At 43.3% G+C, this 14,623-nt stretch overlaps 1 protein-coding gene across 2 annotated transcripts in view; it reads left to right on the forward strand.

Annotated features, from left to right (window-relative positions):
• Positions 1-14,623, forward strand: part of DPYD (dihydropyrimidine dehydrogenase) — a 505,368-nt gene that overhangs the window by 36,715 nt on the left and 454,030 nt on the right. For both annotated transcript variants that reach the window (XM_081914137.1, XM_081914136.1), the window contains exon 2: positions 1,561-1,671. In XM_081914137.1, the coding sequence (XP_081770263.1) occupies positions 1,561-1,671 (111 nt within the window). The remainder of the gene's footprint in view (positions 1-1,560; positions 1,672-14,623) is intronic.

A 14,623-nucleotide genomic window follows, 5' to 3' on the forward strand; every position in this document is an offset into this window, starting at 1 on the left:
GTGCAGAGGTGCTTTGAAGAGGAGCAATTGCAATTGCATACACCCTTACTTCAGAGTTAATCCCATTGACCTCTGTGGGGCTGATTTCTATGTAGACATCCATTGGATAGCATCTGTTCATTTACATGGGAGAAGGCTGCTCCCGGGGTGTGGGAAATGAATCTATAGCACAGTGCTTCAAAATCATCTGGTTTTGAAAACAGAGGGTGTATTATTCACAGCAATCTAGAGCAAATAAATATGTTGTATGTATATGGAATTTAGACTGAGAGAAGATTTAAAATGAAAATTCTTGCAGATTAACGGGAGAACTAAGTTTATTAAATGGGACGCGGGTGGTGCTGTGGTCTAAACCAGTGTTTCCCAACCGGTGTTCCGCGGCACACTACTGTGCCGTCAGACATTGGCTGGTGTGCCGTGGGAGGGAGGCGGGCGAGGCGGGCGGTGAGAGGCGGCGGCGGCGAGGATCCGCGTCGAGCCGGGGGCGGCTCCGCGGTGGTGGTGCCGAGCGGCGGGGCAGCGCGTGCAAAAGGGAGGAGCGCGAGACAGCGGAGGAGGAGGAGGCCGGCATGTCCGGGCAGCAGCAGCAACAACAGCAGCAGCAACTCCCGGCGACGGCTCCTCAAGCCCCGCCGCCGCCCCCTCCTCCGCCCGCTATCGCCGCCACCACCACAACAGCCGCCGCCGCCTCAGTTGCCGCCGTCCCTCAGTCCCTCGCTCTGCTGCCTCCTCCCACCCCCAAAGCTTGGAGGTTCCCCGGCAAGGGGGAGGGAAAAAACTTTCACTTTCGTGCGTCCCTCCCGGCGTGACGCTGCGCGCTGACGTCACGGGGCGGGGCTTTAATGGTGGTGTGCCGTGAGATTTTTTTTCAGTAAACAGGTGTGCCGTTGCCCAAAAAAGTTTGGGAAACACTGGTCTAAACCACAGAGCCTAGGACTTGACGATCAGAAGGTCGCAGTTTGAATCCCCGCGACGGGGTGAGCTCCCGTTGTTTGGTCCCAGCTCCTGCCCACCTAGCAGTTCAAAAGCACGTCAAAGTGCAAGTAGATAAATAGGTACTGCTCTGGAGCGAAGGTAAACGGCGTTTCTGTGTGCTGCTCTGGTTCGCCAGAAGCGGCTTAGTCATGCTGGCCACATGACCCGGAAAAACTGCAGACAAACGCCAGCTCCCTCAGCCTGTAAAATGATATGAGTGCTGCAACCCCAGAGTCCTCCGCGACTGGACTAGAGTACCTTTACCTTTACCTTTGCCTAAGTTTATTAAAGCAAACCAACATAACTCTTATTTCTAACTCTTCCAAATTCATAGAGCTTTTAAGAGGGAAGACTAGGCAACTTTAATTGTTACTGAATGTGTTAAAGTCTATTTTTTACAGATAAGTTTCTCTCTCTCTCTCTCTCTCTCTCACTCACACACACACACACACACACACACACACACACACAGAGACCTAGAGTGCTGTGATTTAGTAGGTTTGTTAAGTTTTCTTTTTTAACTGTGTCCCCGCCTGAACCTTTCACTTTCCCCCAAAATCAAAGCCTCGTTTTCTCTATCCACAGAATATCCTAGCACTAAACCCTCGAAGACAAACTCACGCATCTTTGAATTCAACTGCAGCAAAGAAACATGAGAAAAAGCACTGGAAACGGAATGCAGATAAAAGCTGCCCGGTAAGTACCACAGCTATTTCTGCTGCTTTTCACACATAACTTGGGAACTCTCACTGCCTGAATCTCAGCACGCTGGATCTTCCAAGTCAGATCTTCCTGATCATCTGGAAGGTTTGCTCAGACCATGGTTGGCTGGTTTGAATGGTACAATACACAGTGGTGTGGTTTGGGGAAGGATGTGATCTATTATTCCAGAAAGGAAGGAGGGAATGCTTGCATTTGTCACACATTCCTAGTCCCTCCAGACCATGTTTGGGAGGGTGAAGAACATTATGTCTAAATGCAGCCATCATTTTGTGTCTTGCTGAGTTAAGCTTCCAAATGAAAGAAGATTAAGGAGATGCTCTTAAATTAACTTTATTGTGAAAAATGCCATTGCAAGTGGAAACCGCATAGAAAATCGGTTTAAATTATGCTCCTTGTCTGCTTGGGTTTCTATTATAAACTTTTTAAAATTCTCTGATAACACCCCCTTTCTCCTCCCACCAAAGATGCTGTTGGTTACTTGTTATGGTCTTAAATCCCATTGTTAATTTTGATTCTCTGCCCCACCCTGCCCAGTGCTTTGTTGCAAGAATGTCCTGATCAGAAGGGCTATGGAATGATTTTTGTAGTCATGCAGATGTTAGAGGTCCATCCGTCTCAGAAACCTAATTAAATTGTGCCTGGTGCTTTCCCAGACATTTTCAAACCTTGTTACAATGAGTATCTTAGAATCAGTTTTGAAAGATTTGAGAATTTCCATCTAGACCCTGTGAAATGCATAGGGATTGACTGAGCCATCAGACTATATCAGCCATCAGTATATATATATAACTAGAGCATATGCTGGTCTACCACATCTGAATCAACAACAGTATTGGGGTTGGGGGGAGGCAAGAATTGGGAAGTGGGAATTACTCTGGAATATGTGGAGGGGGGAAGTCTGATGTTTGAATGTTCTCCAACAAAAAATCAGAAAATCCCTGCACCTACAACACTAGCGTGTCATGAAAAGTTCTTATTGCTTTATCGTTCTTTCAAAATGCTAGGTTATGTATTTATTAAATTTATATATCACCCTTCATACAGGGATCAAGTGTAAGCTTTTTAGACTTGTGGATATTCCTGGTGGGTTCAGATTACTCTTTTTTCCCTTTGGACAGTATTTATTAGGTGCTCTTCAGCACCATGTGTGCTTTAAAAAAACCCCACATACAATGTCCGACAGATCTGTCTCTAATCACTACCTTAGTTCAATAGCAATTAGAGATATGTAGGTAGAATGCTAGTTCTATGAATCATTGATCTTTTCAATCACAACTATTCAGCCAATAATTGGTGTAATTTGTCAAGGGGCATCAAAAGGAAGGACTTTGACATTGGACTCTTTGAACTGATGTCTGTTCTGAGCTACACTTTTCCCCCCTGCAGTATTTCAAAGTCCATTGCGGGTTGACTTAACATTGTGGAAACTGCACAAAAAAGTATTGAAGTGATTGTGTGCTTGAAAAACAATGTTCATACGTATTATTTACTGCAAATACAAGAACTACTTTTCAGCTCTTACTGATCACTTGAAGTCAGAGATCTTAGCCCAAATCTAGAGGATCACTGTCTGAATAAAGCTGTGCCCCCAAAATGGACAAATTAATGTCCTCTAGCAGTGATTGGGAATCACATGATGCTAAAGATGCTTAGCTGGCAGTGTTTGTAAAATGCTGCCGACACAAATGTTCTTCTAAGCAAATAAGCCTTGTGTTTTCAGATGGGGGAATTTTACTCTGCATGCTGGTTCAGCTTCCACTTATGTTGCATCTGAAGTCGATGGGAATTGCAAGTTCTCATACTCTCTGAGGATTTGGTTCAAAAGCTCCGAGAACAAACTAAATTCTTTTGATTATCTGCTATACTTTCTAAGTTGTTTGTTATTTTTCCTGGTTGTATGCATAGTTGAAAGTGTTTATTGACTCTGCTTAGATTAAAGCTCAAACGACTAATACGCTTGGTTTGAATTCACAGTTGACGATAAAAATTTAGATAAATCCAGTTAGGAATAGTAGTGTTTGAGGCCTTTAAAAAAAAAGAAAAAGAAAGCCTGAATAGCAAAATAAACAGAATTTTATTCACACAACTTTGTTGTAGCAGCTTCCTGGGGAAAGGGAAGAAAGGAGATGCTCTCTAGCTCCCAAGTGGTTTTTGGTTTATTCTAGCAGTGTGGAGAAGCTTACCTTTTGATGATTGTTATTCAGAATCTGTAAGTTTTGATTTCATGTACCATTTGCCAGGAAGGTAGCAGAATCATGTGTATGGCTTGTGGGTTTTTTTTTGTAGCTGACTCTGAAAAACCTTACTACAAAAGCTGAAGACTAGGTGTAGGGAAATGTATTGCTAGGCAACACTATATTACCATGGATCATAGTTTTGAGAATGTCCTGCTTGGAGCTGGTTGGGTAGAAGCCAGGAGAAGGAGGAGAAGATATCTCAAAGTTGCAGGAATAAATTAAAGGAAGGATTAGGAGAATGTGTTATAACATATTGAAGAAACAAAGAAGCAAAGGGATTTTAGTTAACCGGAGGACTGGTTCAGACATAACCTTAAATCGGCCTTCCCCAACTTGGAACCTTCCAGATGTTACTCGACTATAAATCCCATCATCCCTGGCCATTTACCATGTTTGCTGAGTTTTGGTCCAAAACATCTGGAAGCAAAAACATATTCTAGTAATTTGAGAATTAAACTAGCCTCCCTCAGGACTCATATATTCCCATTCTCCCTCCAGTACAGCTGAGAAGCCTTTGCTTCAATATTTTGATTAATCTTAATTGAAGTTAGTGGAAACAAGTCAACTTCAAGCCATGGTTTTTGAAGCTGGCTTATTTTCCCTAACTATAGTTAAGCTTAACCACAGTTTAGGGTTCATATGACACACTAAATTGGTCAATCAAACCAAAAGCAGAAGCGGTATACAACCGCGCCTTGCCTCTCCAGAACAAACTTAGGAAGGCCCCAGTCCTGCGAAGCCCTACTGATCAAAGGGCCCGGCTCCTGCATGCACTCCTGACAGCCTACAAGGCACCACGGAACCGTCTTAGCGACTCCATTCTGAATTTGTTGTAGGGTTTACTCCTCAGCCTTTTCTTCACCCAAAGATATCTCACAAGACAACAGAGGTTTAAGATAAGAATTTTCCTTCTCCTGGATGGGCTACCTTCCCAGGTTGATGATCCCCATCTGCCTCTCAGGTGTGTGTGTGTGTAAATAAACTATCATTCATAAAGTCACTACAGTCACCATCGTTCCTCATTCCCAAAGGAAACACACACCCTGGATAAGGACCGAGACCCCTGGAATCTTGTGCACAGTTCGGCAGACATTGGGTTGGCTGGTACCAAAGGCATAAACTTCAAAGCTGAAACTGATTCATAAATAGTAACTGAAATAAGCCACATTCCCCCTTCTCCCTCTCTTTCACACTTGCAACCATACCGGTGGTAAAATTCTGGTATGAAGCTCCCAAGCTGTAGTTTCTTGTGGAATTCATGTGGGAGCTTAGTTTTTTGCTTTTTTTTCTCCAGTTGGAAGAAGGCAATGAAATGAGAGTGAGAGAGGGAAAAAGGTCACCAGTACTTGGCAAACCAGGGTTCTTTTTTATTTTTAGGGCAAAGGAGAGGCTTTTCAGCTGGACAGCATCATCCATCTGGGAAAACATATTTTCTGATAGTTCCAGCTCATGCCTCAGACTCTGGCAGCAGATTGCCAGTGACGCTTATTGCATGGTGTAATCCCTTTGGAAATGGTCTTTCTCATTTTGTATTTGGCTTGGGCCATGATAAATATATTCACACTTCACCTGGAGGAATGTTGTTTTGATACAGCTGGTTTTCTGCTCCACGTGTCTCCAGTTCCCTAAAATAACCACTAGCTCTGGATTGTGCGTTGGGATAGTGAGAATTGAATTTAAAAGTGTTTGTTTACTGGTGTTTCAACTAGGGCTGCGCTAAAAGTACTGATTGTTTTTGGGGACATTCTTTGGCAGCATACCTCCCACCCAAGCAAGAACCCATTATTTGGGAATTTTGTGGGTGTGCTTGCTTTGAAAGGGTTCAGTTATTCAGGACGGAAGCACCGATATTATGACCCCATTAATTTTGTGATCCATCATTGGTTCGGATAACTCACGTGCAGTAGGCAAAGAGAATGTAATTCAAGGGCAGTATGAACAATACTTAAAATAAATAAATAGAAAAGGGAAATGGTCCTGAAATGGCAGTAGACAGGGAAAACTGATCAGAGGGTAGCAGGGGTCAGCTACCTTTGTGGACCAGGGGGTATATTCTGAATTTTGAGAGAGTGCTGGTGGAGGTGCCAGTCACAAAATAGCTGCTTTGGATGGTGGGGCACAGCATAACACAAAATGGCTGCCAGGGGGAGAGCAGAATAACACAGTATTAGAGAGGCAGCCACCTCCAATAACCTTATGCTTACCATAGGAACGCAGTTATGCTCTGCTGGTCCAGACTGTGGAGATCACAAGATCACACTACATTGATTTCGGACACACACACACACACACACAGAGAGAGAGAGAGAGAGAGAGAGAGAGAGGGAGGGAGAGAGAGGCTGTCTAATAGCAACACACTCACAGATATTGTTTAGAATGTTTTGCCCCAGAACGTTCCTTCTAGGAGGGCATAGTTGCATTCCTCCCTTCCTCCCTTTAAATGAAAGCTCTGAGTCAAGGGCATCTGCCCAGTGAAAGCCGTCATGGCTGCAACGGTGCCCATTGGTGCTGAGTTAACAACCCCAGGGGTACAGGATCGGGATACACAGTGCCAGATTTACAGTATAAGCTAAATAAGCTATAGCTTAGGGCCCCACTCTCTTGGCCCCCCCCCAAAAAAAAGTTAAAGGAAAAAAACACCTGGATGTACATTTCCAAAAAATAAGATAAAAAAAGAAATAAAATAAAACCTACATACAGCAACAGTGTTTTGTGTTGTGCAGGCTCCTATGATGTAAGTAATAGACCCCGCCTGATAGCCTGCTCGCTAAAATATCACTGGTTTGCTCATTTCTATATCAATTACTTTGATAAAATACATATTTTGTTATGTGCAAATGGCTTTAGATACCTACTGGGTCCATAAATTACCAAATAGCATACATTCAACACAAAAACAGCGACAAAACAGCGAACACGGAGCAATGGATCCAAACTACAAGAAAGAAGATTCCACCTAAACATTAGGAAGAACTTCCTGACAGTAAGAGCTGTTCGACAGTGGAATTTGCTGCCAAGGAGTGTGGTGGAGTCTCCTTCTTTGGAGGTCTTTAAGCAGAGGCTTGACAACCATATGTCAGGAGTGCTCTGATGGTGCTTCCTGCTTGGCAGGGGGTTGGACTTGATGGCCCTTGTGGTCTCTTCCAACTCTATGATTCTAATTCGTTGTTGACAAAGGACAGCTGGACATATAAAGGGCCGCATTACCTTCAGTAGCTTAGGGCCTCATCAAACCTAAATCCAGCCCTGGAGATACAGTCAAACCTCTGCTCCTGAACGCCTCCATTTTGGAACGTTTTGGCCCCCCAAAACCTGGAAGTAAATGCTCCGGTTTTTGAATGTTTTTTGGAAGCCGAACGTCCGACGCAGCTTCCACTTGAGTGCAGGAAGCTCCTGCAACCAATCGGAAGCCCCGCCTTGGAAGTCGAACGGTCTTCCAGAACAGATTACATTTGACAACCGAGGTTTGACTGTAATGTGAAAATCACAGCCAATGGTCTTCTCCATAAATATTTTACATTCTTCCAAAGCACTGTTTATGATCTGAAAATTACAATATAGCTAAATAATATAATAATAGATTCTTTATTGTCATTACACAAGTGCAACATTGCACATGTGCAACGAAATTGGATGCCATCCCTTAAAACAACAAAAGCAAAACAACAACAACAACCAAACAAACCACATTCCAGCCACACCCACACCCACACCCATCAAACTCCCAGGTCACACTATCGAGTTACAGCATTCAAAAATGTTTTGCACAGCCCTAGTTTTTGTACTATTGATTGTCCTTATAAAGGATTTTTAAAATTGTTTTTATGATGATATCAGATCTGTCCTTGCACTAGGTAGAAGGAGCAGCGCAAAGTAATATTTGAGTTCTCATGTTTCTGTTCTAACAGAAAAAGAATGATTTTTTTTTAAAAAAACAACAGTTTAAATGAAGAATTTATTTTGAAATTATTTAAAGGAATATTAAGCACAATTGAATTCTTGGCCACCATTCAGGGGTCCACATTTAATTCCTAGCTAATACACAATTTTAAAAAAATGGTTGGTGAGGATCTGCTAAAATTATTTCAGGAGTAGGATATCCCGGGGCTTTGCAGAGCAAGCAAGGTGTGTCAGATGATCTGTTACATGAGTTGGGGTACCTATGACCATCCCGAGGTTGTTGAGCATCTGGATGTTGTTGTTGATGACTGAAGACCATCAATGATGCAACCCTCCATGCTTCAAGGGATAGGGAGTCCCACAGTTGAGACACGTTTACTGAGAAGACCTTATTCCATGTCCCTACACAGTAAATGACACTTTTGGGTATGATGCACACACACACACACACACACACACACACACACACGGCCATATACTATATATATATTCCTTTGTCCTTTCTGAAATGCTGTCCCCGAATGTCACATTCTTTGCATGCAAAAGGTCTGCTTCAATTCCTGGCATCTCCAGATAGGCCTGTAAAGGACCCCAGTAGGAAACCCTGGGGAGTCACAGCCAATCAGTATCCAAGAGACTCAGATGGCTGGTTTAGTGTGTTTTTAATTCCATATAAGGCAGCTTCTTATGCCCTTTATCTGGGTGCCTTCCAGAACAGCATTTCATGATTATGCAAAATGAGCTGTTTATGAAAGGGGTAAATCTAGACAGTCCCTTGTGTGTACCAAAGTGTTTGCACATATGGAGTGGCCCCGTTTGGTTCCTAGCCATTATTAAAATATTCCTCTACTGTGTCATATTAATCTGGCACTGATGCATTGTCTTCAAGTGCCCTGCTCCAAAGTACAACTTCGTCAATGGCTCAAATGAGCCTTTAATAGAGTCAAGTAATGAATGGGTAGGTTTTAACCTGCGGGAAATGAGGCATAACTGGTGGATCTTGAGAAGTACAAAAAAAAAGGCTGTCTTTTTTTTGTGGGTGTGGGGAGAGAGTATGCATGTGTCAACAGCTGTGGAATTATTTGGTGAGTAGATGTGCAAAGGTAGAGCACACATGCGCAACCCAGTGCCCTCCTGATGCATTGTGCAACAATTCCCATCAGTACCAGCAGTACCAGTCAGCATCACCGGTGGTCAGGGATGATGGGAGTTGTAGTCCAAAAACATCTGGAGACACCAGCCTGGGGCTGTATTAGAGGGGGGAAACCCCAGAATAAAACTATCAGCTTAATGATTCTGAATTATGGCTTTGGATATGATCTTTGGCTAACGCAATAAGATGCGACTTGACTTGCTGAATGACAAGTTCCTTTTGTTTCCTTGCATCTAGGTCTTGTGTTGACTACTAAAACATTTCTCCCCAAGATAATTACAAAGAGAACATTAGCTAGCATGAAGCTGATTTGAAAAAAATAAATAAGCTGCTACAAATGAATAAATCCATTCACGCGGGTGGTGTTACTTGAAAGCACGGGGTTTATCAGAAGCGCCTGTCTTTGCCCATCCCCATGATACAGCCACGCGCACTGAAAACTGGAGCCTGTAACAGAATCTCCAACACTCCACCTCTCTGTAATACATTGCTCCCACTGTGCTGTGCTGTCTTGACACATCAGCGCTGTTTTACTCTCCCTTCCCTCAATACAAACTCCTGGCTCTCTTGCACTCTATTTGTTATGTTTTGAGCTTGGTCCCACTGCTCCTTTCAGCCTTGTCTGTCTCATCTTCACTATATCAATATTATCTGTTGTGGTGGTCCCAGCTGGACTGCATTCTGTTCCCTCTTTTCTCTCTGCTGTCAGCTGAGTTTGAACAGAAATAAGATTCTTTGCATTTTGCATTAATGCTACTGAAGAATATATAATTCGAAACGTGCCCGTGGACAAAAGGACGGAATTGCTCAACAAAAAGCTGTGAGGCTATGGGGCTGATTGAAACATAAATGTTTTCTTCCACGGGGCTGCTTTTGGAAATGTCTTCTATAGCTGAATGAGGGTAGAAAATGTTAAAAATTGAATAGGAAATCCACATGGAATCAAGAATCCGGCTTCTGGATCTCAGCTGAAAATTCAATGTCCTGCCTTTCAGTATTCTGTTGCATTGCATTGCATTGTGCTGTATTTATTCATTTGAAAGCATTTCTAAACCACTCAGTATTTGAAAATCTCTGAACAAAAATTCCTCACGAAAACAATAAAGCAATTTCATAAAAAGAGATAAAGCAGTCTTTAAAAAGAGTAATAGGGAGGGGCCACAGCTGAGTGCTAGAACATTTTTTTTCATACAGAAGGTTCTAGGTTAAAGCCCCAAACTCTCTAGGTCATAAAAGACCATGCCTGACACCCTGGAGGGCTGCCACCAGTCAGTGCAGGCAATACTGGGGTAACTGGACCCAGTAGTCTGATAGAAGAAGAAGAAGAGTTTGGATTTGATATCCCGCTTTATCACTACCTGAAGGAGTCTCAAAGCGGCTAACATTCTCCTTTCCCTTCCTCCCCCACAACAAACACTCTGAGAGGTGAGTGGGGCTGAGAGACTTCAGAGAAGTGTGACTGGCCCAAGGTCACCCAGCAGCTGCATGTGGAGAAGCGGGGAATCAAACCCGGTTCACCAGATTACGAGCCCACCACTCTTAACCACTACACCACACTGGCTCTCTAGATAGAAGAAGAGACCTTGCTAAAACAAAGTTATAAAAACAAAAACTCAGCAATAACAGGGCCCACTCTTATCATGGAAGGAAAGCCTGGGCGATAATCAACTGATGGATGATGCTTCATGTAAGGCAGGGAGAAGAGCTGTGTGGGCAGTGTTCGAAACTCTGATTGTTCTAGGCGCATTTTGTGACAGGGAATTTCATTAGCGCAAGCAATTTCTGAGCTTCAGATTAAGACTTCAGCGTGGAAGGAAAGGAGGACCTTTTTCTGCCTCCCCACTTCCAGCTACTCTGAAGACTGGAGAAGAGACCATCTTAAGAATATTAGGGGGGTGGGCAGGGGAAGGGCTAGACCATGTGAAAAATGAACATAATATTTTGACTGCAGTTTATTCATTTTCAGCTTTGTATGCTTGTTATTAAAAAAGCATGCCTAGACATTCTGTTGTTGCACCCATAGCCTAACACTGAGTGCAGGAGAAAATGACCATTTTGGATTTCACTGCCCTGTGATATTCTCCAGGGTGTGTTGTACCAAGTAACATTTCCTGAGATTATCGAATTTGCACAAGGGCAGTGTCATGGGCCAGGAGTCAGCTTCACCTGCTGAACAGCAGCCTGAAGGAGGAGAAGGCAGAGTGATTCCCCCTTCATCTGATCAGCTTTCAAGGACTCAAAGGAGAAGGGACTGATGAGAACCAGCTGGCTTCAGCCTTCTTAAGCAGAGTTTCCAGCACCAGTCAGATGCTGGTAATAGTGCTTGCAGTCTCTGGCCTGACCTTGCTGCTTCCTGCTCGCCGTGACCCCATGATCATCAGATTCCTGGACCCCTGGACTGTCTGATCATGTGGATTGCTGTTTGCCTGATCCTACAACTGGACCTGACTTTGTACGCTGACACTGCCTCCAGGCAAGTACATCTCAGAAACTCTTCTGGTTGGTTGGCTGGCTTCCCACTCCATTGAGCTCTGCACATTGTTGACCAGCAAGAAGACTATGACAGGCAAGGAGTCTCTCAGGTACATAACATGGTCCTGAGGTGTTCAGGGCTTTATGTCTTAGTAACAAGGCCTTGAATGTGCCCCAGTTCTCCGTTCGACAACCTGGCAACAGTCTTGCATACCAGCTGCAGCTTCCAAACCAGTCTCAAAGGAATTCCTACATAAAGCACGTTGCTGTATTTCAGTAGCAAGGTTACTCATGGCAGTCTAGCTATTCCTGTCCAGAAAAGGACACAGTTGTCGTACTAATGTAATAATAGTCACTCCTCATTGTGAAAGTTACCTGGGTCTCCAGTGACAAAGATAGGTCTAGGAGCACCCCCTAAAAACATACCTGTTGCCTTGGAAGAGAGAGGTGTATCCCCACGTAGAAGTGGCAAATTCCCTAACTATCACACCTGAGATTTGCTAACCTGCTGTGTCTTCATCTTAACAGGATTCTGTCTCCATCTGTTAGCCCTCATCCTGTCCACCACTGCATCCAAACTCTGGTTCACAATGGTCACAACCTCTCCTGATTCAGATATAACAGAGAATAGAGCCTCAAAATTCCTATTATTCCCAGTGGCTTCACATAGAATCATGACTTGTAGAGGTGGAAGGGATCATCTAGCCCAATGCCTTGCAATGCCAGAATCTCAATTAAAACATACATGAGGGATGGCCATCCCATCTCTGCTTAAAAATCTCCAAGGAGAGAGATTCCGCCACCTCCCTAGGGAGTCTGTTCCACTGTCAAACAGCTCTTACTGTCAGAAAATTCTTCCTGATGTTTCGTTGGAATCTCCTTTCTAGCAACTTGAAGCCATTGGTTTGAGTCCTACCCTTCAAGGCATGACAAAAGAAACTTCATATATCTTCCATGTATCAGCTGTTTAGATATTTGAAGATGGCTATCTTATCTCTTCTCAGTCTCCTCTTCTCCAGGCTTAAACATACCCAACTCCCTCAAGCGTTCCTCATAAGATGTGGTTTCCAGACCCTTGATCATCTTGGTCATCCTCCTCTGTACACCTTGCAGCTTCTCAAGACCTACATACTTTACATTATGTGATTCCTGAAGATGATGTAAGGGGGGAGGGAGGGAGGGGGAGAGATCAAGCCTTAAAAATATCACCAAGCTAGGAACAAATTTGGGCTGTGAAGAGACAATAAATTTTATGAAAAACAAGGTAGGGTTTTTCCTCAGGTGCTTTTTGACCCCCTCAGACGCTAAACACAAAAATGTTTGCATGTCAATTTGGCATAATATTATTATGTATTAGTTAAAAGCATGGTAAATATCCTATTGAAAAATATCAGTATTGCATGGAGTAGAAGTTTTTTAAAAAAATATTTTACATAGATAGATTCTTGACTCCTCAAAAGCTATAGCAGCTTGTTCATCAAAAATGAATATATAATGAAAGGCAAAGATTATTGTAAAAACATACTCATATATTATGAATAATGATGTTATGTAAATTGCCTTGAGCTTAATGTTGCCTGTCTCAAGCTAGAAGAAATTCGTGTGTTTTTAGAAGAAGGAAAAATATGTCTGTCTGTCTGTCTGTCTGTCTCTTTAATTCCTCTAAGTAGTTTGTTTTCATTGGTGAGGTCTAGAATCCTGTGGTATAGACAAGTTTGAAAGGAGCAGTGGGATCAAGTACAAAGGGCTAGAATAGGAATACAATGTTTCTATTGAGAACAGTATTCTCTAGGGCATTGTAATCAGACGTTTGTCCTACTTGGGCATTCAAACCTTCAAACAGTTCTCATTCTGTGAAAGGGAGAGTGGTGTAACACTTGCTAACTTCAGTCTCCTCCGTTGCATCCCCAAAAGTCTGGCTTCACTGTCATTCACGCATTGGGCGTCAAGATCTGACCATGGGAGCTTGCTGTGCAATTCTAAATCCTGATAGTACAGGGTTCTAAATCATACTGGGGTGCCATGTATATAGTACACCCTACTCTTCAAATCTTCAGCCCCAGAATGTGGGTAGTGATTACCACTGGGAGTGTAAAGGTAGAGACAGAAAAGCGGTTGAGCTTTTTTTTTGGCAAAGTGGTTGAGCTTCTTGAAGCTTTGCCCGCAGAAATTGGGTGTTTCTCAGCTATTTCTTGGGGAAATGGGCAAAATGATTTTCCTGGGCATTTAGACAGTTTCCATCCAGACACTGCTTGAGGCTGCAGTAATCTGGATATGTCCGGGAAATTCTGGATATATGCCAACCCTATTAAAGGCAAGGGTGAAGCCCACTCTTCTGGTCCATGGTGCCTGAAGGGGGTTATCGAATCTAGTAGATCAAAATTTAATACATCTAGTTCTGCAAACATGTCATTCTATGGTATTCTGTTGTCTTCAACTGTGTTGTCTGACTGTTGATTATTCACACAGGTGCCACATGGGTTTATGAGGCACTACAGAGTAAGATATGTGGAGTCCTTCATGTGCTGTTGACTAAATTTTCCATCATCCCTGGCTATTAACTGTGCCATTTGGGGCTGATGGGATTTGTAGCGCATAACATGGAGGGTGCCATGTTGTCCATATGAGGGCTAGTGCATGGTTAATTCACTATGAGTTCAGTATCTGCTTGATTGTACTTGATTGTTTCCCCTTTTTCCTACTGCATAACCCCATTGAAAAATTAATAAAACACATTTATGGGTGGTGGGGAGAAGCTCTACGCATGAATACAACACACAACATTTAATGCTGATCCAAACACCTCATGACTCACAAAGCCCGAGTGTCAAGAACTGTGACCTCCTGCCTACTATCTGGCAACCTCTCTGCTTTTGCGTTCCCAAGAAGGCAAGTAAACTGGAATTCTACTGAGACCTTGGTTAGTGGCCAGACATGGCTTTGGCCTGAAGGATTATAAATTGTGCAGGCCTGCCTGAACTAAATGATAGTCGTATGATTTAAAGCCATTTCCTTTCCAACAGCGCTTCATCTATTGCTTCAGGGTCATGCCCTCACAGTTCCCGCCCTCTCTTCCAACTAAATGCGCTCAATTGGCCATGACCACAAGGTTCCAGCTATTACCCTGATAATGTGGGGGAGAACACATGTGGGGAAGAGACCA

The sequence above is a fragment of the Podarcis melisellensis genome (assembly GCF_964234715.1).
Source record: "Podarcis melisellensis genome assembly, chromosome: 6".
In the NCBI taxonomy this organism is placed as follows: Eukaryota; Metazoa; Chordata; class Lepidosauria; order Squamata; family Lacertidae; genus Podarcis; species Podarcis melisellensis.